At 36.7% G+C, this 26771-nt stretch overlaps 1 protein-coding gene across 4 annotated transcripts in view; it reads right to left on the minus strand.

Annotated features, from left to right (window-relative positions):
• Nucleotides 1-26771, minus strand: part of MYO16 (myosin XVI) — a 361146-nt gene that overhangs the window by 216036 nt on the left and 118339 nt on the right. For all 4 annotated transcript variants that reach the window (XM_054271508.1, XM_054271509.1, XM_054271511.1 and 1 more), the window contains exon 4: nucleotides 23090-23233. In XM_054271508.1, the coding sequence (XP_054127483.1) occupies nucleotides 23090-23233 (144 nt within the window). The remainder of the gene's footprint in view (nucleotides 1-23089; nucleotides 23234-26771) is intronic.

A 26771-nucleotide genomic window follows, 5' to 3' on the forward strand; every position in this document is an offset into this window, starting at 1 on the left:
TTTCAATTGTAGTCTCTAAGAAGCCAGGCTGAAATTTCTCTAAGTTTCATTCAAAATTCAATATAAATGAGTGACAAATAAGGAAGAGCCCTTGGGGTTGAGGGGTGGTAAAATGAACAGATTCATGAGAAGCTTGATTGTATTTTCTATATTAAAGATTGTTAATGTAAGAATCTGAAGGAAAATACATTTTTTTTAAGTAAAAAAGCTGTCATTCTTGAAAATATCATAAATGTCTGGTGGACATAGAAACTTACATTACTAGTGTTACAGCATTAGAAGTTACATTACTAGTGAATTGCCATGTATCTTCTTTAAGAGGTTGTAACATTAATTAATTTCAAATTTCTCTCTATGGTTTTTAATGGCAAGGAATTACGAAATAAGTGTGACCTCAGGTAAATTTAATTACTTTTTTTAACAGCTTGTATGATAAAGAGTTTAATAAAATGAGAAATGCCAAGGACTACCTTTCTTAAAACCACATCAGCAGAGGTCAAATGCAATATCAAATTATTAATAGAAGACATGACTGCTTTTTTCAGGAACTTTTTCTGTAAGTATTGTATCAAAGAAAAACTTGTCGTAGGCTCAGGTTGTGGCTCAGCTGGTAATATGATACAAAAAATGAACAAATTCATGTAAGCTTTAGGTTATCAAACTTGAAGCTGAACTGTTAGTCTGAGGTGATCTGAGTTTCCAACACAGTGGCCAGGGACAGACAGGCATCAAAAATTACTCACCTCAGCTGTCTCAAGCATCTCTTACATCCTATTAGACCACATTCTATGCAGCAAAATAATCTGTCCTCCTACAAAACACACTACTTTCTTCTAGCCTTATCTTGTTGCACTGACTGCAAGGGGAGCCCAGAGAGCAAATTTAGATTAGATGTATTCTGAATTTTTAAATTAAATTAGATGAGAGGATTTGACTTTCATGCTTAATGAAAAGGAATGGAAGGAGACTTAAAAGCGTAAAATCTTACATTCATTATAGTGCTATGAAAATAAATTTCTACTGTCTGTCCTGCCAGATAAAATCAAAAAGATGGCAGGAAACCAAATAAAGGATAAATTTGAAGATCATAGTATCTTTAGGGGATCGTTTAACAACTATTTATTGCACTTGTTCCACTACTAGGAAGTATGATTTTTGTTTTTCTTTCTACTCACTGACCCATGAGAGTTTCTTGGTGAAGGTAGAATTATGAAAGCAAAACAATATCTCAGTACTTTGCATATAACAAAAACCCACAAAATCTTTCAGGTATAGATTCTTCCTTGCACATAGATAATCTCCAGGTAATGTCAAAAGACCATTTTATTCCTTGTTGAGTCAAGAAAACAAAAGACCTTTGACATATCAAATTCAGGAAAAGTAGGACAATTACTTTGGTCAGCAGCACACTTTTAATTAATTTCTAAGATGTAATATCACAGAAGGAATGATACAATATGGAATTACTCACCTCCAAGTAATCTTTATTGGGTATTTCTACATTAATTTCTTGAGAAATGTTTGGAATGCTTCCAAACAGTTAATTTTAAGGGTTTAATAATAGGCATGTTTAATATGGTGTATCATCCCTGCCTCCCAGCTCTGCACCATCTGTGAGCTTACTGGGGCTGTGCTCTCACTGCCCACACCAGGAATGAAGGCTTTGAACAGGACCAGACCCCTACTAGCTAGGGCTACACCACTAGTGTGGAACACATTGCAAACATCACAGATTTTGTACCTTGGTTTAGATTCAGATGGCCAGAACTGTGCTAAAGAACTTGAGTGCTCTGTTACATATACAACCTTCTAGGCCAGACAGTAAGAAACCCAGATGTGACTAAAGACAATTCAGATTATCTCAGTGTAGTCCTACTTTGTTTCTGCTCACAGCTCTTGAAGGAAACATGAGGAAAACTGCCTCCATGCTGCTGATTTTACTTTCCAAATTTACATGCATACCTTGTTTTTACTCTAAATGCTATTCCATATTTATTCCATTTCAATACAGCCCACTTGAATTCTGCATGCGGTGCTCAATGTATGTGAAAAGTTACTGGCTTACTTATTCTCAACACTTCCTCATTCTTAAGTCATTTTTCAATAAAAATGATAAATATTTTACATATGTACTATATGTCATATATACAAAAATATTTTTGAGATAATAATTTGTCTGCAATGAAATATTGCTTCTATTTTAGTAAGACTACAGAGGGAACATCTTTAAATATATTACCTTAAGGTGTTTCTAAAGACATCAGGTTAAATAACACCAAATGCAAAATGCAACTGAAGTGCATTTGTGCTATGCAGAATGATATCCAAATGTAGGTACAGAAAGAGATTGAACTCTGGTGATCAATAATAACTGAGTAGACTTTACAGATTTATATAATATCCCCACATAATCAGAAATCTAAGCCTGTTGCCAAAGAGAAAATTACTTTGGCTAGTGAAAGGACAAAAGATCTCCTTTCTGGCTCCAGCAATGACGATTCAAAATACTTCAACTTTTATTAGGATCAAACTAGTTTACATTTTTAAATTATGTTTTAATTTCTGTGTATTTATACATCTGTAGAATCTTTGTTTTCAATGTTTTCATTTCAGAAAACCAGAGTAGAATAGGTAATTTCCAAATAAAGTGCTGTTCCTTTAAGATTAGCTAGAGAGCTCAGGAGCAATGTTGTTGAAGTTAGATGTGCACAGGTCCACAGTACTAATCTATGCACATACCCACATTTTTTACCAACATGATGCAGTTTAAGATGGTTTCCCACTCAATGGAAGAGAGATGAGCAACTTCAGACTCAGCGTAGAGTACATGACACAATGTACATCTCCACTGTAACTTAAACCATGATCACATCTTTGAAATACATAAACTTGGAGCTAATGTAAGATAGTACAAAGAACACTGCTTTTGCTTAACAGGATGCTGTAGGAGCTGAACTCTTCCTTACCAAATCATGTTCCAGAAGATGGGGAAAGAACCAAATAGCTTCTGAAGTCTAGTCACTAGTGGAAGTTTTGATTTGCAAGAATTTACAAGAGCTAGCAACTGCATGGCATCATCACATGTGAACATTCCTCTACAGTGCTCTGTCCCTATATAAGCTCCCTTTGCCCCTTGGGACACACATCCAGGTATAAATGCAGCCACAAACTCTCAAGACTGTGTTGCTGCAGCTGTATCCATGGATCAATGTCCAAACTCCCACTGCTAAGCTAAAAGTTGAGTTTAGTCCACATTCTACAGTTAGGAAGCCCAATCAGTGATATTGTTAACTCAGAGGCAATCGATAAACAATCAATCTCAAAATTGATGCACAGGGGTAATTTTTTCATTAAGTACTTAATTTTTTAGAAAGTCTTAAAACTTCCTTTTGTACTATTTATTATCTGGCCAATATTACTTCTTACTCTTTCTTGTTTCCAGTGCTGCGATACAACTTAGGATTCCGAAATGAAAAATATCTACCTACCATAATTGAAGAAAAAAAAAAAGAACAAGGGCCCAGGAATCTCCATTCTGAGGAATGTGCCCTTATTTAAAGATTTAAAATTATTTATTTCCTTCTGTGTCTCTGAAATGTACAATATTTTTTGTATTGGCAGTCTAACTTTATCAGGACAGGTGAAAACCATATGAAAAGCTGTGGGCTTAGACCTTCTTGAGCCATCTCCAGTGTTCAAGGACAGTGTTCTAACCACTGGGTTGTATGTCCAGAAACTCAATGCCATCACAACAATATGGACAGCAGTGTAATCTGATTTAGGCATTGTTTGAGGACTCCTAATTTACCAAGGTTCCCCAGGACTTGGGAGAGATTTGGGCATTTCTCTGCCTAGGTACTACCTCTTGTTTACCTTCCCAGCTAGGATGTCACAGATTTTCCACCCAAACATCGTGGTCCGAAGGGTTTCCTGGTGGAACTACTCTCTGAACCAGAGTCAGCATCAATCCACTTTAGGTGGAAATTGGGCAGATTCCTGAAAGTCTGACTATGATTCAATGAAATTCTCAAAATCCTTTCTTCTGTTACATACCTTAAATTATTCTCTCATGCCTGTGGGCCATGCAGGTTATTTAAATTTTTGAAATAACTAAGTAATTTAGCTTTATTCATATAGTAGAAAGTCCCAGGTGCATTATAAAATATTTGAAATGCAGAAATGATGACCAAGCAATTGCCTCCGTCTCCTACGATTACCACCACTGGCTTAATGAGATTTTAAGAAGGCAACGAGAAACACAGTAGACCCTGAGGAATATGTGAATATGTGTGGATATTCAAAAAAAAAGAAAAAAAAAAGGACAGAGGCAGAAAAAATAATACACCTGTTGCTATGGAAAAAAAAACCCAACAAAAATTTTTCCTAATAGGAGGCTTCTGTACAGTTCTTACAATGGTTCAATTGTTCTACAATTTGCTAGCTGTGTGCAAATTTTGCAGTCACCTGTTAACCCCATCACAAAATCTGACTTTTTTATATCTACTTATATTCTTATATTAGTAATCTATTTTATTCAACTCCACATATTTCACATGTATATAATAATATACAGTTATATGAATGCAAAAGTAGAAACACAAATGTACATAGTATTTTCTCATCTATATTCATCAATTTCCTGCAGGGATAGGCAACATTTTTCCATTAACAGCTTGAACACTTCACTTTTTCATATTTTTTTAAATATAACCACATGACTTGCAAACCACACCATTTTTTAAATTTCATTAACCACGATTAAATGTAATTCTTCATAAAACCTTAGTGGCATTTCACTTCCTGTGACATGTGCAGTTAAGTTTTCCCCCCTTCATTGACCTGCTTTTTCAAATTAATTCCATGAAAACGCTTTGCTTGTTGAAGGATGCCCAAGGTTTACACACACACACCCCTGCATGTTCTCATGTATGCCACAGCTACTGTGCTAATCCTACATCCTTGCCAAAGCCCTTAGTACACAAACAGTTAAAAAGAAAGCAAAAGTAATCAGGATATAAAGCTCTATTTGTTTGAGAATAAGGAAACACAGGAAATCCCACATGCTCATGGCTCCATGGTGCCATGCAATCATGCTCTCCAACCTCAACGGTTTCCATAAATTTTCATCCAATATACCAAATCCCACAAATGTAGCTGGCTGCTATTAGACTTGTTGAATCTTATTCCTTAACAAAGCAAAAGGAATAAAGTTGCTCTACACAGTGTTGTGGTTTAGATCATTAGCACTGGATACCACTTCACACAAATTCGCAATACTGAACAGATGAGGAACAGTTCTCAAGGCAAAGCTCACAAAAAAAAAAAAAAAGCTGAAGACTTCACCACATTAGGAAACCACAGACAAAGAAATAAAAAATTAAGTGAGATTGAGCAGCTGCTCTCAGTTCAAAAGCATGTCTTCCTTCCAACTCATTTCAACAACAGATTTTCTGCAGGCAGAAAATTATTTCACAGAAATCACAATACAGCTACTAAAGAGCCGGGGAAAAAAGTGATTACAATAATAGATCCTCTACTGACAGTTCCCCTACCTGCTGCCATCATAATTGAGTTTTGCCTGCTTAGTAACAAGAAAACTGACAGACACAAGCTGAGTAACCTCTTCTATATTCTCTTTATGAGCACAAAACAATCAAGAAAATATTTCGCTAAATCTAAATATTATCTCTCAGAATACTGATTGTGGACTCAATACTTTCATTTTAACTTTTCTCCACATAAACCTTTAAGGAAGGCCCTTCCCCACGACACCACAGATTATTAAGATATTTGGGAGATAGATAACCAGTATCTACACACTCCAGAGTAAATAAAAGATTCCTGTTGAGGAACAAAACATCAAAAGAAATCCTGATTCAGGACTAGAAATTTACCATGAAGGAAATACATTTCTAAATATTTACTTTTACTCTTCCACCCCCTAGTCTTGACAAAGAAATGGAAAGGGATCACAAACATTTACAAGTTATCTACAAAGATATGGAAGTTCAGTACAGCCCATGGCAAACAGTACAGCCACCTCAAAGCTGTTCTAGCTGCAGCTTTGGCTTTTTGACCCTTAATATAGCTCACCAGAAGTAAAAAAAAAAAAAAAGACAGCATACTTCCCTTGTAGAAGACAAGAGTGTGTCTGATGGAAAATCATTCTCCAAATAGGAATATCTGCTGTACAGCTAACCCTAGCAGCCTCCTTCCTTTCATACATCTTGAAGAAAAGCAAGGAAGAGCAAATTTCACCTGTATAAAAGCAATCCTTTCAAATCCCATTCTTCATCCTTCATCAGGCAATTTCCATCACTGCAGTCTGCAGGGAACACACCTGATATTTTATTAAATGGGAATTTCAGTAACCCCAGACTGATGACTTGATCTTCAAAGTATTATGTTTTACAAATAATAAACCATGTCTTCTCTTGGGCAGTTATGTTACTTGCAGTTAGTTAATGTTGTCATTATATTACAAAGATTCTATTGTCATTACATTGCAAGGGTTCCATATTGCTAGAGTTTGGTACCTCCTCGATATTTCTTGTAGGCATCTCCTCTCCCCCAGGCACTAACGCTTCCTCATCCTCACAGCAGCCACCTAACTCCAGTTCCCACCAATCCATGCTTTTATAACACTCTTCTGATTGGCTACAGCTGCAACCTGTTAACTTCAGGCCTGCTCCTAATCTTTAGTTATTGGTTCCGCTGCAACTCTTTTGGGGATAAGATTACATTCTACACTGTCTTCATTTACCCCTACTATATCTCCCTACAAGTTAAGTTCCACATCAAAACACCACTAGCCCTCAACCATAAAGTATGCCATAACTTTTCTAAAATAAAAGGTTTTCATCAATAAATTCTTATGCATTGAAGCCTGAACTCCTAAAAGCATTGAAGAAATTCAAACATGGACCTCATTAAGTCTGAAAATATTTTCTTCCTTTCTTTACAGAGCGTCTCTTAGCAAAGTAACTAGGACCCAAACTCCATATCTATACATATAAATTCAGAACTAAAATCTGTGGATCACAAATCTAACAACTGTTAGGTGCACCAACAAATGTTTCATGCATGCCTTACTTGGGCTTGTGTAGCTATAGAGAAAATGCAGGGAACAAATCCTCCTGCTCAGCTGATTTCCTTCACAGTAGGGCATCATGTTAAGGTGTACTCATGAAAACAAAATCTCCCTTAATACAAATAGAAAAGCCTCTCACTTCCTTTTACATGGACTTGCAGAGGGTACAGCTCTGCAAACTGAGCTGAGCTAGCACACCATTTTTAGGACTCCTTCCATAACCTTGAATCAATGCTTAGCTGCAGCAGGAATTTCCACCTCTCACACAAGAAAGGCTGCAATATTGCTGTCTGCAATATTTGCTCTATTTCAGGGCTTTCAACTTTGTAAGAGTTGCTACTGTCTATAAATCCATGCTTGTCACATTACCAAAACTTTTCTTTCACAGGGAGAAGAAACTGTCTGCCATCTGGATGAGCTTAACTTGTGATATAATAAAGGTCTGAATTAATTTTCAGCATGCCTGATCCCACCCACATCATAAAAACACAAACACAAAGCTCAATCCCTTATGTCTGTGACAACGCAGCCTACAGAATCAAAGCTGAATTCAGAGCTGTATAAGTGCCCTCCAGACATATAAAATAAACTGAAAAGGATAAAACACATATCTTCAAAAAAGCACTCTCAATAAATCAGGAGAGAATGCAGTGCTGAAAATTTTATGCTAATACTTTTATGTAAATGCTAAAATAGATGCATTTTTAATTACACAAATTTATGTTATGCCAATATTACTCACTTATTTCTATCATAGGTACATGCTAAACCAGTCAAGGAATGATCATATAAATCTAGTTTGATATTCACTCATCCTTGTATAAGTAAAATATTTCAGCTGCACTGAGGATAAATTTCTTTAATTCATGGCTCTTCTGGGTTCCATGTTGCAAAAATGGGCACCAAAATCTGAATACAAAACTTAACCGTTCATCAAAACAGACTTACTTTCCTGTTATAGTCTAGAAATTAAGATTTATGGGAGCATGCCAGTGTGCATAATGAACATCATAGTTTTCCAAAATTCCCAGGCGTGTATCTCTATGACATGCTGTGTTAAAAGGGATAAAAGTATGTGCCAATACAGTATCTGTTCATAAAAAAAATCCTAGAGTTGTATATATAGGATCACCCATGCCTGCAAAAATCCCCAATTTTATTTGAAAATGTGCTTCTTGATTGTTGCATTACTCCACAAAATAGTAAAAAAGTAGTACTTTAAAATTGTCAAAGTTCCACTACCATTTTGGCAACCATTTAGTTCATGAATAAAGCATTTTTCTCCTTAAACTAATAGAATGTAGGCAATGTCAGTTCACAGAAAAGACTTTCAGTAGAGTTAAAAAAAAAAAAAAAAAAGGCTGTCATGGCACATATTACAGATTGCTTGACAGGCATAGTCTGTTTGACTAATGCATGCAGAAGATAAAAGAATTAGCACTGATGACTGAAAATGAAAGACCAACATTTTCCCATCTGTTTGTGCACCATGGGGACTTAAATTCCGCCCATCAGCTGGAAGGCATGAAAAAGGCAAAGAAAATCCCACTCAGTTCCAGTCCTGAACACTTCTGAAAACACTCTAGAAGTGTAGCATGCTTGCAACAGCATCTTTCAAAGTAAAACACAACTAAGCATGCAGTTCTGAAATAAAAAGTTAAAACCTACTTATCCAGAAATGGTCAAATAAAAAATAATGTACATTTCTCAAGTTGCCACTATTGCCATGTCCTAGAACTACAAAATTCATGAGGATTGGGGAACACTCTATTAATTCTAAAGGCATACAGATTTGCACTTGGATCTTAATCAGACAGCAAGTTGTCTTTCATGGTGGTTCTTCAAATTCTGAATCCTAATACAAACCACCAAGGTTTCTTGGAATTTAAGGTCTTAATTTCTAAGCTAAATATAATCTGATTTCCTTGAGTTAGCTTTGCCTCAAGCAATTGTTCTTATTTTCTCTCTTCTCCCACACAAATATCTGGAAACGCTGAGTACCATCCAGCTAGTTTGACTAGAAATTGCAAGAACAAAATTATTTTTGTTATATCTATTTCTGTTTCTTAACTTCCATACTTTATTCTGAAGTTTTTCAACAACTTCAACTGATCATTCTCAATGTCATGAAAATCTCCACCTCAAATGCATGGCTGAATTTTGCCATACAATCTGAACACTAATTGCCTCAGCCTCAGTGTGTCCTCATATGTAATCACTGCTGGTTTTATATCTGTAAGGAAAAAGGCCTTAAAACCAGTACTTTTTCTCTTGCTTTTGTTGGCTAGATGTGCATTCAGGCATGAGACAGTTTAGTTTAGCCACAGTGTAGGGCAAATGAATCTACACTTTCTGGTGTGACAGGCCATGGGCAGGACATATTCAGTTCTAGGGCTCTCACATAAGTGCAAGTTTAAACATCCAATTCTCCAGTCTCTGCTCATATGCTTTATTCAAACAGAAATTACAGGAACCAATCTTACTCTCAAGATATGCACTTGTCTTAATACAATATCAATATTTCAATATTTTACCTGCCAAAAATTTTCCTTCCATTGAAAAAAGAGCAGGTACATTAAAGAGCAGCTAATGAAGAATTATATATCTATGATTTTCATCTCCAAAGCCAAGAATAAAAAAAAAGAAAACAATAATGGTGTTTCTTTTTACTTTCCTACTTTATGAAGGCACCTCTTGGTTCAAAATACATGTTGCACATTTTCAGTAAGGGCTTCTCAGAAAAGAGACAAAAAGATGAGGCATTAGGGTATCAGAAGGTCTCTAAGAGCATGAAGACTCTCCTTTTAGCTTAGTATGCAAAAAAGGAATTTTATTTTGAAAAATTACATGAATTGGATGTACTTGTTTGAATGTCACAAAAATAAGTTGATATACTTTTAACACTTTTAAAACCATTTTATCTGAAAGTCTGAAAAAAAGAGAAAAAATTTCAGAATGTATTTTCTCACTGAAATTTTGTATTTTTATTGAAGGTGGAGGTAGACGAAAGAATTGAAGAAATTATAAAAAACTCGACTTGCATGTTATATATCACAAAAAAAGGTTCTTTTTGCCTAGAATAGCATTCTCATTCTGCTCTATTATTAAGACACTGCAGCAAAAATCCAAAAGATCAGAATGAGGTCAAAAAAAGGATAGTTGAAGTACAGAAGGAGGGGTATTTGACTTGATATTGCCAGCACTCAAATTATTTGGCAAGAAAAGGGAATTAGAAAGGAAACTTCAAAGAGCATTGATGACTAAAGACTAAAATTTCCCCATCTGTTTCTGCACATGGGACTTGCAAACTTCCCATCAGTAGCAGAGCTTATGAAAAAAAAGAAATTATTCGAGCACTGAATGTCTCTGATAACAGTATAGAAGCACACTTTCTTCTAATTTCACTTTAATTGTAATTGTTAAAAATTATGACAGGCACACAGAAAAATGATCAGTCCCTGTCTTATACAATACTCCAACAAAAGGTCACTTTTTGAAATTATTGCCTTTTATTTTTAGAACAAATAGAAAGAAAATCTCCTTCACACAGCAGGGAGTGAACCTTTGGAATTGTCTGTCAAAAAGTCTTTTAATCTGACACCGCAGTTAGAGTTAACAGTTACTTTATAGCCATTAAGCAAGCCTGTAATTACATAAGGTCAAAAAAAATCTCATACTTTAGGAATTAAAAAGATGATTCCCTGGGGTTAGCAAGAGCAGTCACTTGTGTACAAAGATGGACAGTTAGCAAGGCACGACTTTATTGTAGGCAAAATGGAGATAAGAAGCATCCTCTGATGACCCACTACTGTACTGATAAGTACAAATAAAATATATGATAACAAGGTTCACGTTTGACTAGTACATTTCCTTACAAAGTTCTATGTGTTTGTATGTATATACATGTATATATGCATGCATATATATGGGAAAGTAGTCAGACACACACACATATAGATAGATAGATAGATAGATAGATATAGATATGCACATAGATATGCACATATATATTTACACACACATACACTCCAAACAAAACTGGAGGAGAAAGTTCTGCCTGGCAGCTTCACTCAAAAGCATTTCCACTCCTGGCACACCACAGAAGAGGGCAGAAAAAAAAAAAAAACAACCACATGGCTGCAAAGAAAGGAAGTTGAATTTGATGGCTTAGGTACTGGTTGAAAGTTGTTTTTTGAAGAGCTTATAGTTTACATGTTCAGTGTAAATAACATAAATGTATAAAATCTAAGGGCAAATCTCAAGGCCCTGTTTAACCTGATGGTCTTCTCCCTTATCCCCACAGTTTGGGGGAATTTTTCCCTTCCTCTCTGTGCACACTGTCATATCCATGTCTATGTATTTATGTTTCTTGGGATATACAGATGCTGAATCCTTTGGTTTTCATTCTCCAGTCCATTTTGAGGTTATATGCACACACACACGTGTTTGTGTATGTGTGTGCCTGTGTGTGTGTGTGTGTGTGTGTGTAAATTAAATACGCTTGAAATGGCACACATAAATACATAGCACAACTTCAAATATGACATCAGATCTTACCATTTTATTAATGCAGAGAAAAAAGAGCACATGTTAATGTTTATATGCACACAGAGTAAAAAGAAAGAAAATCTGTGTTACATGTCTCTGGTGTAAAAAGCAGGAGATTAAACAGCATGCAATAAACAGTAGCTGTGTACAGCATAGAGTTTCTGCAAAGATAAATGTATCATGCAAGGAAGTAAGAATACAAAACTGCTATTTTAACTCAGTTAATTTGCATTCTTGTTATGAGACAGATTAATTGTGTTGATTGATAACATCACCGTGTTCCCAAGTGTACAGGGAAGGGACTGTACAGCAGCTTAATCTGCACTCAGGGTGATGCTGTCTTGCTGGTTAGTAATTAAATCCAGATCTTCTAGAAACAAATCATCGTGTGAAATACCAAACCAATTTAGGGAGTTTAGTATGCCAGTCACCTTAACATAACCTGCCTTCTCAGAACATCAGCATATAATTAGAGAACTCACCAGAAGAGTAGAAAACTCTATTATTTTCCTGCGCCTGGGTAATGAATAAAGTGCAGTAGACAAGAAAATCTTCCAGTCATAGTCAATAGTAACTTGTTGTGTGGGACTGCAGCAAGTTAGTCCCTAATATAGCTGTGGGGGAAATATGTGCTCCATGCCAAACTTTGAAATTGATTATATGAAAAGAAAAACATATAAATCCTAGCAATAGAAGTATAACCACAGCTAACATTTATATAGTAACCAAACATAAGACTATTTATATTCTAAGGTCTATTTGCAATAATTGGTCTCTGTGGATTATTAAATATATATATAGGAAAAATAATGAAACTTTACACAAAATTGAAATAAATACTTCAAAGACATAATGGTGTGCCATCCAAGGATTTGTCTATGTGTTTTATCAGACATATTTTTTCCTCATGTCCATAAAGTGTAATATTAGCAGTCAATGTTGAAGTAATAGGCATTAATCTATCACCTTGCAAATAAACAATTGTCCATAATCAATCCCTTACAATTCTCTGGTCTTCATTCCAGAAAATAAATTTTTCCAACTCCCAGTACTGCCATAATTTTAAGGAACATCCTTCTTCCCAAAAAATGCAAGTTGGTAATCTTGTAGTATTCACTAATTCAACAAATACTTTCCATTATTTAACATTTGGAAAAATAATATTTAGTGGTTTTTAAAAAATCACAATATATCACAGTTTCTAATGGGAGGAATTTGAAATTTAACAAGTCTGGTTTCATAACTTCAAATAGCGGAAGATGCAGCTGTTATTTAGAAATAATTTAAAGGTTAGTTTTCTCCTGTGCTGTCATAAGCTGGCTTTTATACATTTTCCAACATCTCTTTAGCCTTTCATCCTTACAAGCAGCAACCACATCTTGCTCAAACTCATTATCAAACCAGAAAAAAATAAAGTACATCCAACTTTCCATTATTTTTCTTTTCATGGCTTTAACTCCTACACTTCACTATCCAACCCAGTCTCATTACTTTATATTGTTCTATACTGAACTGAATTACCTAGTTTTTCCACATATAGTCCACATCAATTATTCTAGATTTGAAAAATCAATGCTTTTGCTCCACCTTTGCTATTCTAACTGAAAAGTCTTCAAACACATGTGCAAACCTGAGTCTCCTAATGACCTTCGTGCCACCTCATTTATTAGCCCCACTAACCCTGCACTGTTACAATTTACCTAAACCATCTGCTTTCAATGTATAAGCCAGCTTTTCCTGCAGCAGTTTTCTTTCCAATGACTTTGCACATCAATCTTTATGGTGGCATATCAAGGTAAGTTGTCCTTGAATTTTTGATAAATTGTATCAGCGCTGCAATTTCCCCTACTGGCTCACTCACAAATTCAGGAATTCATGGACGTTCATTTGATGGTTCTTTTTTCACAGGTTCATGCTCCTAAGCCCTTCTAAATTATGCATTACAAACTATGCCATAGTAATATTTCATTCCAGTATTTCTGAAATGAAAACACATAAAAAGCCATATACAGCTGGGAGGAGGTGGCTAGTTTGAGTGGTTTGGGGATTTTTTTTTAGCATTCAGGGAGAGCTCTTATCCAAATAAATAAGATATTAAATAATATAATAAAATATTTTTACTTTATTCATGAATTGCACAAACTTTCAAAAATTATTATTATATTTTTAACGAGAAAAATTGGGTTGAATACTTCATTAAAAAAAATGTTTAAATCCTAATGACATGGTGATTCAAGGTCTGGTTCTAAGTTCAGATTGCTTCAATACTTGATGTCAAAATCAAGTCAAAATCTGTCACAGTTGCAAAACATTGCTCACAAAGATATATATCTAAATTAAAGAAGTGCATTGTTGTCATGATTACTAAATTATACTGGCTTTCCAATCCTACATACAAATTAAACACATGCGTTTTGTTTAAATTTGGCTAGGAAATTTCCATCTTCCCTGATGACAGTATTTCCTAACATTTTAAAAAATAATAAAACATCCTTCTTCCCACCGAAAATCCAGAATTCTGGTTTTTAAATAGTAAGTACTTCTGAGGAACACAATTAATTACTGACCTAAATGCCATTCTCATTCTCAGCTTGTTTCCAGAGACTAAATATCTAGCTTTTCTGGCCTTGGAGATTCTTTTCTTGAGGAAAAAAAAAAGGCTTTTTCTTTTTCCTTTGATTTCATGCTATTTGGCCATTATGTATTTTGCTTTTGAATATGTGGAAACAGTATTGAAAACAAACAAACAGAAATACTTCAAATGCTTGAAAAATTGTATGTTTACCCAGTACTTAACTTTTCTTTCTGAACTATGTTCTTCCATGAATTTTTTTCCTGTCTGTTTTTGGGCTATAGAAATTTAGCATAGTCTGTCAGGCATCAAATATCTACCATATAACTTGATTTATTATTTATTTTTCACAATAGAATGTTTTTAATATCCTCTGTATGTTACTTTATTGTCTTAAGAACACAATGAGAATAATTATATCCACACCTTCTGAACAGCTGTCACGGGGAAATATAATACTAGAATGGATCTCCTGAAGCATCGCTTTGCTAATGCAGGTAGCACATAACACATAATCTCATTGACAACTTTAAGATCAATTTTAAAGCCAATTAGGGATCAGGTTTGGTGTTTTTTAATCCTTATTACTCCTGCATGGAATGCTGCTTTCCAACATATGTCTCCTAGCATTAAGAATGCTTTGTTTCATTCTGTCTTAACTTTATTGTTGGACACCTTTGCAACCATTTTCTTTCATGCCAGCAATAACTTCAGGTTTTAAGAGCTTTTTCTTACCTCTTCCTCTATCCTGATAAATTTACAGAAATTTTTATAACCTCCCTGATTTGATTTTTTTAAGTACAACATATTATTTTTACTCCCTTCTCTTAAGATAAGCTTTTTACTCCCTTGCTTATCCTTGCAGGTTTCCTTGGTACAATTTCCCACTCCTGAATGTGGCTGTAGATAGCAAACTGCAGGCTGTCATTACTTGGACAGCGGCAAAACCACTCTTCCCTTTCTCTTGGCAACATCTTCATTCTGACAAATCCAAGAACCTGGTTTTCCCCACCTGCAGTTACATGTTTGCAGCAAACAATTGTCTTAAAATTGACTGAAGCTCTGAGGTCTTTTTCCAAATTTCCAGCTGATGGTTCCTAAGAATATCACAGAAATGTCTTTTGCTCAGAGCATGACCTTGTATTTCTACGCTGAAATTTCAATCCATTTTAATTACTTAGGTTGTCAAAGATCCCCTAGGATTTCTCTGTGACATTAGAATCCTCACCCCAACAGAGAAGACATTGCAGCATTGTCTTCAACATATTTCATTATCATATCTCTATTTTTCCTCTCAAGGTTATCACTGAAAACTCTAAATAAAATCATGTCACAGGACCAATCCTAATGAAACCCCAGCAACTCTCAGGCCCATTTCTCTATTAATAGCTAGGCTGTTGTCTTGTTACCAAGTTCTTCACTACCAAGCAGCTTTTCACTTCTGCAATTTAACTAAGAGTTTTCCTCAATTCCCCAGCTACTCTATGAGCAACTCTCAGAATAATTATGTCAGTGATTTAAGTAGAGGCCACTTCGCATGAAGAATGAATTTCACCTTCTATAAACATCCCTCAGTGGTGGAACATCCCCAGACCATCTTCTTCATAGCACAAAACTATGCTTACTGAAGATCAAAGCCAGATGTTGATTTTCATTATTTTGTCATTCCTCGATCCTTTTTCTCTGGGGAAAAGGAGAATATGAGTGAAGCTTATCCAAAATTCCCCATTTTTGTGCATGTTGTCCATCTCTCAGCATACTTTTCCTGATCTGCTCCAGCCAAACCTGGGGCTGATATTTTTTCCAACACGTCTAACTGTCTTTTACCTCCAGGAGATTTTGTTTTCTGGAAATGCTCTTAGAACTCCAGAGTATACAGATCTGCTGCTTAATAGCCATGGTCTGTGTCCTAAGTCTCATCCCCAACCCCAAATGTTTTCCACTTGGACAGAGGAGGGAGGATAAAAGCGGGGGGGAGGGACGAAGGGAGGCAGAGAGGGAAAGTGTCTCTGTGTGTGAGATTTCTAGACATCAAAGAAGTATTTACAGACTTTTACATCTTACTTTCTGTGTCTACTTCCCTTGTAAAAAGGCTTTGATTTCTGCCATGATTTAATGTTTTTTGTACAGTGAACTGCAGATTCTATTTCACTGGCTACTTCTCCTGTCCATTGAAGTTCAATGCTACATCTTTTCTCTTTATATTATCCTCATTTCTTCTCTAGGCTATCTCATTACTTTCATGATAGTGCTCAAAGTTAAATGCTTTGACCACTTTGCTGTATCCAGTTAAGTTCCTGTTCTTATGTCTTCTTAAACCACCTTTAGTTCTGCATGACTAGCTAGCTTCCTCACTTTTTGCCAGCCTTTATGGAGAAGGACTAATACTTCTACAGTTTCCGATGAGTGTTGCCATCTGGTGTTCAGCAACTCATTAAAAGGCATTACCTAGATTAGTTCATTAGTGGCCTTCATCTAGGTTAATTTTATGTTACCTCAGCTAGCAATGATGAAAGGCTATAAGCCAGTAGTACACACTCTCTGGAAGTTCCCTCCTACACCTCTCACACATCCACCAGCCTCTGCAAACTGAGTGAATTCAAATAGATACCCACAGCTTTCACAGAAAAAAATGCTATTTAAATTTCCTTACTACAAATATTGGTAACCGCCTCTAGGAATACAGAAGAATCATTTTTCTTTTGGGCTACATGATCATTTATACTGTAAACTGTTAGCCACTGTCTCCTCATGACCTCTAACCACTCTTCATTCTTTCCCCTTCCCTGCATCCCCTCCTATTGACTCAAAGGAGGAAGTCGTACTGAGCAAGATTGAGTGGGAGGGCAGAATTGCTTCCTCTGAGGAAGTAATTGTTTCTGGAACTATGAAATAGAAAGACCTTTCTTTAAGTTTAAAGATAATGGCATTTTGATAATTCATCCCTGCTTGCTAACACAGCCTGACGCAGTTGAAAAGAACAAGGGCAAAATAACTATGTAACTGCTGCCTGATTCCATGACTTCAGATATGTGCCATTCTCAACTGCATGGGGGAGCAGAAAACAGAGTTACAGCCCCATAAAGACTTCCTTTCTGCTCCCACCAGGAAGTCAGTTCATGTAATTTTTTTTTTCCAGTGCAAATATATCTGGTTTTGGAAAGGGGATTTTACACCAAAATCAAAAGTGGATTACACATACAGTGGATAGCACTATATACCTGACACTGCTCATCTATTGTTGCTGTAAATCTAATGAAAGATTTTATGTTAACTCTCTTTTGCACATTGCCAAGCACAGATTTTCCTAAGTTCTTAAATAGGGGAGTGAAAAAATACTCAGCCTCAATTTTTTTTTTAATTTGTACTTTTAGCCTTCTATGCCAGATTTGCATTTTGTGCTTCAATTCTAGGTTCCAAAAAGTACACGATGAAACATTTAATTAGTTAGCAGACAGAAGGTACACTTACTTTTCCTAGTAAGGTCAGTTAAAAAAAAATGTATTAAGAATGTTCTGAGGATGTAGTACTGATCTCTTCTAGTTAATTAAGTGCCAAGTTTATCACTGTAATGCTTTCAGTTCTATGAAAGAATAAATAAAGAGTAAGTCTCTACCGTGCCACATACTCTACAAACACCAAAATACCATCTCCATCTTCCTAGTTTCATTTGACAAGATCTGCCTTGAAGATGATGAAACCCTAACATTCATGTTGCCCACTGAAAGGTGCCTCCTGACCATAGTAAAATGAAGTACACTATAAAAACACAATCTCATCAACTTTCACTGTTGCTCTCAACCTCAGGTCAGTCAACATTAAAATATTTCATGATTCTTTGGGAGTGCAAGGAGGAAAAAAAACACCCTCAAAACCAAAATCAAAGTACAGTAGAAAAGAAAAACCATAGTGATCAACCTCTAATGTGTGAGCCAAACTGTACAGCTTCATGATGATTATCTGTGTTATGCTCTGAAATTAGTGTAATAAACAGCAAGTCATAAAGAAACCTGTGGTTTGCCACACAGCCATAGTTATCTTGAGAAAAAGAACTGAATGTGGAAGCTCAATATGACTGTGAATAAGTGCAGAGCCTCTAAAACACAGAATTCATGATGAAAAATAATGCAGAGTAAACAAAAATAATAATAAAAAAATTTACAAGGTTCTACAAAGAGATATTTTTATCTACCTACCCTACTGCCTGAGTAGCCAAGGTTAATATACAAAACTGCAACAGTATCAATGTTCATTCCACCACATGTGTGCAGTTTCTGGCTGGGATTGAGTAATTTTCCTCCCAGTAGCCAGTGTGTGTTTTGGATTTGTGTTGAAGAAGGCATTGATAACCCCAGGATGTTTTAAGCATTGCTGAGCAGCACTTACACAGATCCACTTACACAGCTTTCTGTTCCTCACCCCACCACTGCAGGCTGCGGGTGCAAAGGGCCCCAGCCCTTCAGAGGGATATCCCACACCATATGGCCTCATGCTCAGCACATAAAGCTGGGGAAAGGAGGAGGAAGGAGGAGAGTGTTCAGAGTGATGGCATTTGTCTTCCCACTGCACTGTTACATGTGGTGGAGCCATCTCAGCTTCCCTGGAGATGGCTGAACACCTGCCTGCTGATAGGACAGCGTGAGTTAATTTTTCTTTTGCTTATGTGTGCAGCTTTTGCTTTCCCTATTAAACTACCTTTATCTCAACCCACTTTTTCCCCTTGTGATCCTGACCTGGGGTGAGTGAATAAGAAATTGTGGGGCTGAGCTGTCATGACAAGAAGATAGTTTGAACAGTGCACAAGTAAAGTGAAGGTTACCCACTCTTATGTATCAATTAAAAGTATTTGAAGCTACAAAATTGTCTTTTGTGAAGAAACAATTAGACTGCAAGAGATGGGTACAAGTTTAAAGCTGTAGCCATTTAAAGGACAGTGAGATGATTAAACACCTGCTACAGCTAACAAAGCAGGAGCAACAGCTAATATTCTGGTGCTTGGACATTCTGCAACTCTAGTAGCATGAGACAAAGAACTAAGGTACAAATCTTGGCTAGTGTTTCAATTCAATTTAGAATAAGCGTAGGGATTAATTAAAAATACAATGTTGCAATGAACCTCAAATGATAAAAAGACCACACCCCAACTAGACAGAACTGCTGACAGTTCATCCAGTCCTGAGCCTTCAAAAGGCAGGGAGGCAAGACAGAGCAGATCCCTCCAATAAATCTGATTGCTCTTCACACTCTTAAGAAATTTCACGAGGGCACAAATGTATATAAGCCTACACATCTTTGTTCTTAAATGAAAGACACTTCAGCATTCTCTTAACCTGCTACAGGAGCCTCTTTCACCCAAAATCCACAAAGAGCAGTTCCCTGTGCCACAGGGAGAGCACACAATGCTGCTGGGGCCGAGCAGTGACTGATGAAGGTGACCTGTCCCCCGTCATTGCCGTGTGTAGCAGCAGACCCCCACGGACCCCCTCTGATCCCTGCACCTCCTGACACACCAGCGGCACCCCAGGCTAAGCTCCTCACTGACCGACTGCTCTGCTCAGCACACACGGGCTGGCTCTCCTGGCCGCTCAGTCCAGTGCTCCTCTCTCCTACAACACTGAGGAGACATAAATACATCCCTGGAAAGCTGTGCCACCCAGGGTAAAATGTTGGGAACTATGGAAAGAAATAGCTTCAAGCATTTCATTCTGCATCCATTTCAAAACCAGTATTTACAATTCCAACATCCTTCCAGCAGGACACAACAGATTACCACACTGAAAACAGCTACAGCCCCTCCTAGTTTGCAGTGAATGAGCTTTGATTTTGTCATTGCTGTCCACCAGAGCAAAGAAATTCTGAGTCACCACAGTTTAGGTGATGAATGACAAGTCACTGCAGTCATCTGAGTCTCTTGTCTCAGCCAGAGAAAAATGAAGACCACCAAAAGTGGGGTGAAGTCAGAAACTGGAGGTGTTTAAGTAAATCTTCTTTGATAGCCTTCTGGGATCTACATAGACTTTTTTTTTTTCCTACTTTCCCCTCAAGAAATGTTTTAAGTTCTTAATGAGGAAATCTCCACTGGCTTCTGTGACAGTTTCCCAGAAATCTGAACTGAGCAATTAAAGGATCATGCTCTTACATTTTAAGTCACATCTTTAAAACAGAAAATATGGTGTTGTCTGGGCTATAAATTCAGTCCAGAAGAAATATTTATTTAAAAGTAATTCCTGAGGTTACAAGAAGCGTTATTTTTTCTACCAATGAAAAACTGTGGCATAATAGAAGCTGACTGTAGCTCATATTGGCATTATCAAGGTTCATGCTACACATTAGACATGGACCATGAAACACTAACCTGAAGGCAAAGTAATTTCTAATATGAATTGCTCACGCAAAGGTAATTCGGAATTGTGAAAAATAAGTCTCTCCAACCTCAATTTTCATCTTCACATTGTCAAATATTATCAAAGAGAGCATTAATGTGATGTTTCAAAACCTACAGTTTGCCGAAGAATATTTTCCTTCCTCTGCCACCTCTTTAAAAATCTTTAAATCACAAAAGTTTAAAACCTTTATTTTGAATCTAGAAGGGAGAGTCTAAAGATATTATTTATCTAGTCAAGGAAACTCTGCCTTTAGAAGTTCTGACCCCCTAAATGTGGGCAGATTTGCTGGAAGTTATCAGAAATAATATGGACAATTCAAACTTTATCTGCAAAAATCCACACGTATACCTCTGTTTATTGGAATTTTAATGTATTAGGTAACCAAGTTTATCAGAAAATAATTAGAACCTTCAGATGAAGGCAGCTTGTAACAAACAGGGACCAAGTCAAAAACATTCAAATGATAGGCACAAGAAAATTATTTTGGATATAATCCTGTACAGCAACACTTGAAGTTTAATTAGATTGAGCTCCTGCAAAAATGGTCAAGGAAAATTTTACAAATGCCCTCTATAACCTAAACTGTTCCCATTGATGACAACAGCACTGTAATCAGAATTTCCTAAAAATCCCCCCATTACAAGAGTTTCCCCACAGTACAAGAGCTTTTTATAAATAAACTGCTCTGTTCTAGTTTGTTTATCACTCTAGGAGTACATGCAGAATACAAAGGATACATAGGCTTCAGAGGTATCTACACTGGACAGATTGAGGTAATACAAGAGATAAAACATGACTGGAAATTTTATCCTTTATTTGCCAGGAGTAATGACAATGTTCAAAACTAGATGTATCTGATCTTTTTTTGTTGTTTTAGTTTGTTGGTTTTTTTGTTTTTTTTTTTTTTTACTGTGCAGGTTGCCCAGTGAGTTTGTGGACTTTCATCCTTGAAGATTCGGTCCTAGGCAGGTGGGTGTGCCTAGCTCTTGTCTAGCAGAGGGAATGGACTAAATAATCTCCCAAAGAGATTTCATGAAAGGTATTATCAAGTATACAGTCTAAAAATATATCTCTCTTCCCTTTACATGTAACAATGAAATAGAATTATAAGCATGACAAGAAACTCTGACCTTGCAATGACCTATTTAAAACATAAACATTTAAAAACTGTGTAAACAGACTAAAAAGCTTTAAGTCAGACTGTGAACTGTTCCTGCACTACTGTTTTAAAGAGCAAGATCACATTAACTGAGAGAAAGAGCTACATTATTAGCAGTGCATAAAACTAGAGTTTTTGGTCCTAGGAAAGGAAACAGAACAGAACCAGAGAATCATTTAGGTTGGAAAGGACATTTCAGATCATTGAGTCCAACCATTAACTCAGCACTGCCAATTCCACCACTAAACCATTTCCATATCTGTCACATCTACACACCTTTTAGATATTTCCAGGGGTGTTGCCTCTATCACTTCTATGGGCAGTCTATTCCAACATTGACTACTCTTTCAGCACAGAAAATTTTTCCAAATATGCAATCTAAACTTCCCCTGGTGCAATTTGAGGCCATTTCTTCTTGTCCTGTTGCTTGCTACCTGGCAGGAGAGGCCAACCCCCACCTTGCTACAACCTTCTTTCAGGTTTTCTCTGGGCCTTTTCTTCTCCATCCTATACAACCCCAACTCTCTCAGTTGCTTCTCATAGGACTTGTGCTCCAGACCCTTCCCCAGCTCCATTACTCTTCCCTGGATTCACTCCAGCCCCTCAGTGTCTTCCTTGTAGTGAGGGGCCCAAACCAGAACAGAGGATTTGAGGTGTGGCCTCACCAATGCCAAGTACAGGAGGATAATCACTGTCCTGGTCCTGCTGGCCACACTACTACTGATACAGGCCAGGCTGCATTTGGCCTTATTGGCCACCTGGCACACTGCTGCTCTCTAAAAAGGCGGAATGCCGTATCTATTACTATACTATACTATACTATTGTATAAATTCAGCATTAAAAAGTCAGAGTTGTTTATATAAATATTAAATTTGTCCCATTTTGACCATGTCCACATACATTTTGTTTACGACTTTTAACACTTTTTACATACTGAGTGTAAGGGAGCCAATACTTGCTTTTCAGAGGAAGCTTTTAATAAGATTGTCTGAAAAGCAAACCCTTAACAGAAAGTGACAAGGAGAAAAGAGAAGAAATTCTCTGAATATCCCATTTGGGACTGAGTGCTTATCAGAGATATACGCTCTGGACCACAGGGGAGAAATAGGAGATACTTGACACTGATGTTTGCAATTTATTCTCATTGAAGTCCTAAAAATGTGTTCTAAAAATCCTGAGCACCAAAGCAATGTCAAGAAAAACCAAACATGGTACATGTTTTCATAGATATGATTAGCAGCAATATGTTACATTCACACAGCAGTTTCAGACCTTAGGGTGCTTCATTCTGTCTCCTTTTCAAGCCCACAATGCACTGGCTTGCTTTACTTACTAGTAGCAGTAGCAGGACAATATCAGGATTATCACAGGCACAGGCTACATGCATTGATGTCCAAAAATCCTCATCTTGATGATTTACATTCACTCCTCTGTCAATTAGAATTTCTGCAGCAAATGCATTATCATAGCGAGCACACTGGAAGAAAAAAAGAGCAGATTAGGGATGGTGTTTTCCTCGGTGTACAACTAAATTGTTACACACAATTTAAATTGGGCAGATGACACATTGTAGTTAAGCTGCTGTGTTTGTAGGGAACAACAGCTGAGGAATCTATAGAAATAACTGTGTGGAGATTTCCAGTTCCACGTGCATGACTCACAGAATCCCCTATTTCCTAATGAAATCTGCTGAATCTACTATAAGGACGAGGCTTTTTTCCTGTTCAATACTGCCATTCCAAATCAGTGCACAGACATCTGTGCACGACCATGAGTAGTGGTATCTAAGTATATGTGCACCCACACATACATATGTCCATGCATACATGAATTTCTGCATTTTATGCAGTTCAGAGTAATATACACCCCTCTTCATACCTCACTTCTATTTCCAATCCACTAACTATACTGATTCCTGTCTGAATCTCTTTGCCAGATGAATACTCTGCACACTGAGAGTGTTATTGTGGGGTGGAGGGATGCACGTGTGTGTATGCGTGTGTGTGCATGTTTCTATACCTTGGTCATGGTCACAATTTTGGTAGAGAAGAAGAAAATAGCCTAGAAATTGTGTTGACCTTACTCCTCTGTCATATCTATGACTTTTTATGCATAAGGTTATGGACAATACCTTTAAAGGCAATCAGGGCACCTCAAGTTAAGATCCTGACTCTGGCCTCACATACAATCTCATAACTCTTTAGAGAAGGAACCCATCTCTTTCCCCATGGGGGAGAGGATATGGGGAGACTAATTTTAATCTGGCATGGAAGCCAGGATACAAAAGGAAGTGAGGAAGAAGGAAAAGTGTGACTGGATTTTACTCTCAAGTCAAGATATAGTTGAGATCTTCAGCAGAGTGCTGCAGCTGCATGTACCCCTGCAATCATAAATATAGATAACCCAGAAGATTAATATTAAATTCTATCAGGATAAAAAAACCAGTCCCATCCTAAATGATTTCCAAATACACTGACCATTAAATTATAGAACAGAAATTAAATTTTGATGTATTTCTTTTAGCTCGTGTAACTTATCCAGCAGCTCTAGTAAGAGTTTTGTTCTGTTGCATTGGTACCATTCATTGTATCAGTACAACTGAAATCCAGCTGTTCTGTGCTGAAATTTAACAATTCAGAGGTAAAACATTTTATATTTCAGATCAGCAAAATCTAACACCAACCATATTTTCAAGACATTGGTAACAAACAAACAAACAAACCCCCAAACCAACAATTTCTAGAGATGACAAGTATCACTGAGCCATTTTGTGCATTAATAATAGACATAGAGCATTTGGTGATTAATTGCAGCTTAGATTTGTTGCTGTTCCTTGATTCCTGTTTAATAGACTTTGTGAAATAATTGCACAAGCTCAGTTAAGGCTCCAGAATAAAACTGTGACACGCATACTTTGTTATAAGGGTGGGGGTGTGTGACTGCCTGTGTGAATTGACCTGACACCACGTGCTTTGCACTGCACAGGCAGCTCAGGCACCTACTCCCTTTTTATTGTACTTCTCCTCTCATGGAACCTAAAGAGAGTTCAGTGAATATTTCTGAAGTTCCCACAGCTTGCCTAGATTAAACCATATTGGGATACTCTCTCCACAGACAAAACCAGAACCTTTATCAAGTGTCACATTTGGGGGTTTTTTTAGAATTATATCGCATTTTGATATGAAAAAAGGAAAATGGAATTTTATAATGAATCAGATTTTAAGAAGAATGTCAAGATACATATATATATTTTCCACCCATTCTGACACAAAAACATTTAGCCTACAAGTGGAAAGAATAAATACCAAGCTCCCCTTTGGACCAAGCAATCTCACAGTTGTAAAACTAGCACTTAGAATGGATCTGAGTGGGCTTTAAGAATATAACAGAGGTGTATGTTAATTACTAGTTTCAAAATTACTAGTTTCTTGCTGGAAAATAAATTTGGCTTATCTTGTTTCCCTGTATCATGATTCTCCTCTCCTGTCTGTACTGCTCCCAAATCAGGGTCAAATACAAATTTCATTGAATTCAGGTTTGCCTCTATCTCCAGGAGGATGAGCATTTTCTTGTAAATGAATTATGAGTACTTACAAGTACCTCTGACTAAACTGAGGCAGTAGGTTACACATGGCTCTCTATTGCAAATTTCTTACTGCAAAAAGCTTTCCTTCCTTTGGAAGCATGTGTGCCTGTGAAGCAGCAGGCACCACTTGAGCGATGATGATTGCGACAGTGAATTTGGGTGTGATGCAGATCAAGAAACCTAAAAAGGCACAGCTCAACTGTAGATTTTATCAGCAGTTAAAAACTGTGCATCAGCTAAACTAGATAAAGCAACGTAAAATCCCTGAAGATGAATTTTTCTTTCTTTTATTTTAAAATGCCTGACACTTAGGTCAAATCACCCACACTGAAGATAAAGATTGTCTCCTAGGGCTTTTGGAATGGGGTAAGATTAGGGATGCCTCTGTTTTGGGAAGCCCAAAAATAACATTTCATTTGGACTGCATTTTTAAAGAGTGGTTGAGCATTTTTACAGCAGACAAATAGCTGGAGAAAAAAGAATTAAAATTTTCTCTCTTCCAAATAAGTACTGCCCTTTCCCTTTACTTTGGCCTCTACTTCCTAAAGTCCTTGGTTAAATAGCATGGCCATGGAGGATGGAAAACAAAGATTAATTACATAACAGAAATGCTGTATGTTGCAAGACCATGGCCACAGGTGTGCTGGAGTCCAGTAATATTACAGGAGCTCTTTCTCATCAATAAATTGCTGTATTTTGTACTCATACTATAAGAAATGTAATCCAGCAGTTATAAAACGAAACACTCTCCCAGCAGACTTTTCATTATTTTGCTCAGTTGCGTTTCTTTCAGCCACAGTGTGCAGCAAAGTTGGATCCAAGCGTCTTAAAATAGTTTCAAAGAGAGCATGTCTGCAACTGAAGCATCACAGACCAGGATGATAAGATGCAGGAATTATTTATGAGTTTTTCTACTGGCTTCAGCAATGCCAAAATTCTACTCCTATGGTATTTTCTGTTTGCCTGTCATGTCCTTACCTCTTGTTTTTGCTTTCACTAGTATATACAAACTCTTTTTCTTTTATCTTCTTGTTACTTAATCTGAATTGCTATGCAAATAATGACAAACTAGATGCAGATAATGTGTTAAATATCCACAAGTAGGAAACTGGTGCAAGAAAGTATCACAAAAAAAAGGAAAACTGCTAAATCATGGGATTTTTTTCATATTAGACCTGTGAACCTTTGAGCCAGATAAGTTAGTATTTGGAATAAAGCAGTCTTTCCTTTGCTCTTTCTTGCTGCACAGATAATTTATAAATAAAACACTTCATTCTCCTTTGTTAGCTACCATTCTACCACTGTGACATGATCCATTCTTTTGTAAGCAATTTGAATATGACCATTTATTTAAAATGAATAGCTGCATGCAATCACAGCCATGGTAGAGCTCAGTGCAGATTAAAAAAAACTGCTAAGCCTTTCTTTT

The sequence above is a fragment of the Melozone crissalis genome, unplaced genomic scaffold, assembly GCF_028551555.1.
Source record: "Melozone crissalis strain CALT ecotype California unplaced genomic scaffold, PUWL_Pcris_2 ptg000013l_1, whole genome shotgun sequence".
Taxonomy (NCBI): Eukaryota; Metazoa; Chordata; class Aves; order Passeriformes; family Passerellidae; genus Melozone; species Melozone crissalis.